Source organism: Trypanosoma equiperdum (genome assembly GCF_001457755.1).
Source record: "Trypanosoma equiperdum strain OVI genome assembly, contig: ctg_1739, whole genome shotgun sequence".
Classification (NCBI taxonomy): Eukaryota; Euglenozoa; class Kinetoplastea; order Trypanosomatida; family Trypanosomatidae; genus Trypanosoma; species Trypanosoma equiperdum.
The window spans coordinates 6,474-8,869 of record NW_027123770.1 but is presented as its reverse complement, the minus strand read 5'-3'; the positions used below and the strand labels follow the sequence as shown (position 1 = coordinate 8,869).

The following is a 2,396-nucleotide window of genomic DNA, read 5'->3' as shown; positions in this document are numbered from 1 at the left end:
TTTTTTTTATATATATCTTTTCTTCCATTTCTATTTTACTTTACTTTTTTTTTAATGTTTAATATCCTCTCTCTCGCTTTTTCCCATTTTCCTCACCCTACATTTTTTTTTAAATGTAGAAGGGTGTTTAGAAAACATTTCAAGGAAATGCCCACCCACAGAGATCCGGATGAGCTTGAAGAGTTATTACAATATATGGCACCTGGAAGTACAATAGACGATATCGTTAGTGATAGTAACAGTGATGATGAAGTTGGTAATTATCGCGTTATGCATGGAGGTCGTCGGTGTGATGCTGCGCGTATTGTATTAGGTTCTGCGCCTGGTACCAATACTCAGCGTGAGACAACGTCATTAAGTAAAATGCAACCCTCAAAACACACTACAAATAATGCCAGTGTATTACGTAGGATACGTGTGGATGAGTTTTATGGGGACGTCGCCCCTGGTGTGGGTGGTGGCGGTAGCAGTAGTGTAAATCAGAGGACAATTAATGATCTTAAAGATGTGGCGCATTCCAACCGACTCGCCTCCACGCAGGCACCGCGAGATGTGGACCGATCGGAACGGGCAACTGTAGAGAATGTCATGGACCCACGGACCCGGTTGTTGTTATACAAACTTGTGAACAGCGGTCAGCTTCGTGAGATTAATGGTTGTGTGTCAACTGGAAAGGAGGCAAATGTTTACTACGCAGTTGCTGGTGATGGGAGCCCAGCCGCTGTGAAGGTGTTCAAGACGTCTATTCTTGTGTTCAGAGACCGCGATAAATACGTGTCTGGGGAGTTCAGGTTCCAGCGGTACTGTAAAAGTAACCCACGCAAAATGGTGCGTACGTGGGCGGAAAAGGAAGCGCGGAATTTGAACCGCCTGCAGGATGGTGGAGTTCTTGCGCCTGCAGTGATTCTTTTGCGGCAACATGTTATTGTAATGGAATTTCTTGGTGAGGACGGGTGGCCCGCGCCTCGGTTAAAAGAGGTCCGTTTCCCTTCTGCTGCAGCGTTGGACAAATGCTACCTTGATTTGTGCTGCACGATGCGCAAAATGTACGGTCGGAGTAAACTCATTCATGGAGACCTTTCCGAGTATAATCTTCTGTTGTACCGCGGCCGTGTTGTGGTTATCGATGTTTCGCAATCGGTTGAAAAGGACCATCCGCGTGCAATGGACTTTTTGCGGCGTGATATCGTTAATGTTAACGCCTTCTTTCGGACAAGAGGGCATCAGCAGCTTTTCTCACTTCAAGACTTATTTCACTTCATCACGGCACCTCCGGCATCTCGTGGCTGGCAGCGCTGCGAAGGATCTGATAACTCCTCGGAGATTTTACAACATTTGCTTTCTCTACGCGAGGAGCGTGAACGCGAAGGTAATTTGACTGCTGTGGATGAGGATCAAGCCAAAGTGGATGAACAAGTTTTTTTGAACATCGCAGTACCACGTAGTCTTGGGGAAATTGCAGACCACCGAGCTCCCAACGCAGAAATTGCGCCATACGTTGCCGAAATGACAGCGGCACGTGCGGACTCGCTAGCGGAGGTAAAACACGAAAATCAAAAAAATATGACTGAGGAAAAGAATGAGGAAGATGAGGAAAGTGATGATTATGACGAATGTGAAACGGATGATAGTGACGGTACGGATGATGACGGACAGGAAAGAGCCGGTAAAAGGGGGAAAAGCAACGAGAAGAATGCCACTGCTGAGTACGATGATGACGGAGAGGGGCGGCAATTACCCAAAACAATTGCTGAGATGACGAAGGAGGAGCGCAAAATATACCACAAGTCTGTGAAGGAGGCCAATCGCGAGCGTCGTGCGAACAAGAAGAAGTCGAAAAATGGAAAGGCGAAGAAAAAGAAATAGCACAGGTGTACATGGGCGTAATATTGGCTCATGAAAGCATCAAATAAATAAAATCGTGTAACGTTAACCCCATCCTGCAGTATCAAGGGGAGAGTTTGAGTGTCATTAGATTCATCTCATGCTTCACATGATTTCTTTCCTTTTACAAGCGTGAATGAGCTATGAGGAGGGAAGGGAACTGATGGTAAAGTAATAAAATAAAAGAAAGTTATAATGATATGATTGTGGAATTGCGTCTCTCCATATGTTAACATATACACGAATATACATGTGTTTGTATACATCTTTTTTTTTAAAAAAAATATATGTGGGAATTTTTTTTTAGCATACTTTTTTATCATTTTTTTTTTTGAATCTGCTCATCAACATAGGTTAGAAGCAAACAAAAAACAAGTAAAAAAAGAGGAGAAAGCGGTCTGAGACACTGCTGTGGAGAGGGGCTACAACGGCTAAAGCCCTTTACGCTCTTCTTGCGTGTAGTACCATCATTTCTACCAGGTGTTTGGTTGCATTTAAAATATTTTGTTACG

The 2,396-nt window shown here is 44.0% G+C and overlaps 1 protein-coding gene across 1 annotated transcript; it reads left to right on the top strand.

Moving 5' to 3' along the window:
* Nucleotides 1–147: 147 nt before the first annotated feature.
* TEOVI_000564900 (RIO1 family, putative) lies at nt 148–1,866 on the top strand (the record flags this gene model as incomplete). The annotated part of the gene is made up of 1 exon (XM_067223023.1): nt 148–1,866. One exon carries the CDS (start codon nt 148–150, stop codon nt 1,864–1,866), a length of 1,719 nt encoding a protein of 572 aa, XP_067079124.1.
* Between the last annotated feature and the right edge of the window lie 530 nt (nt 1,867–2,396).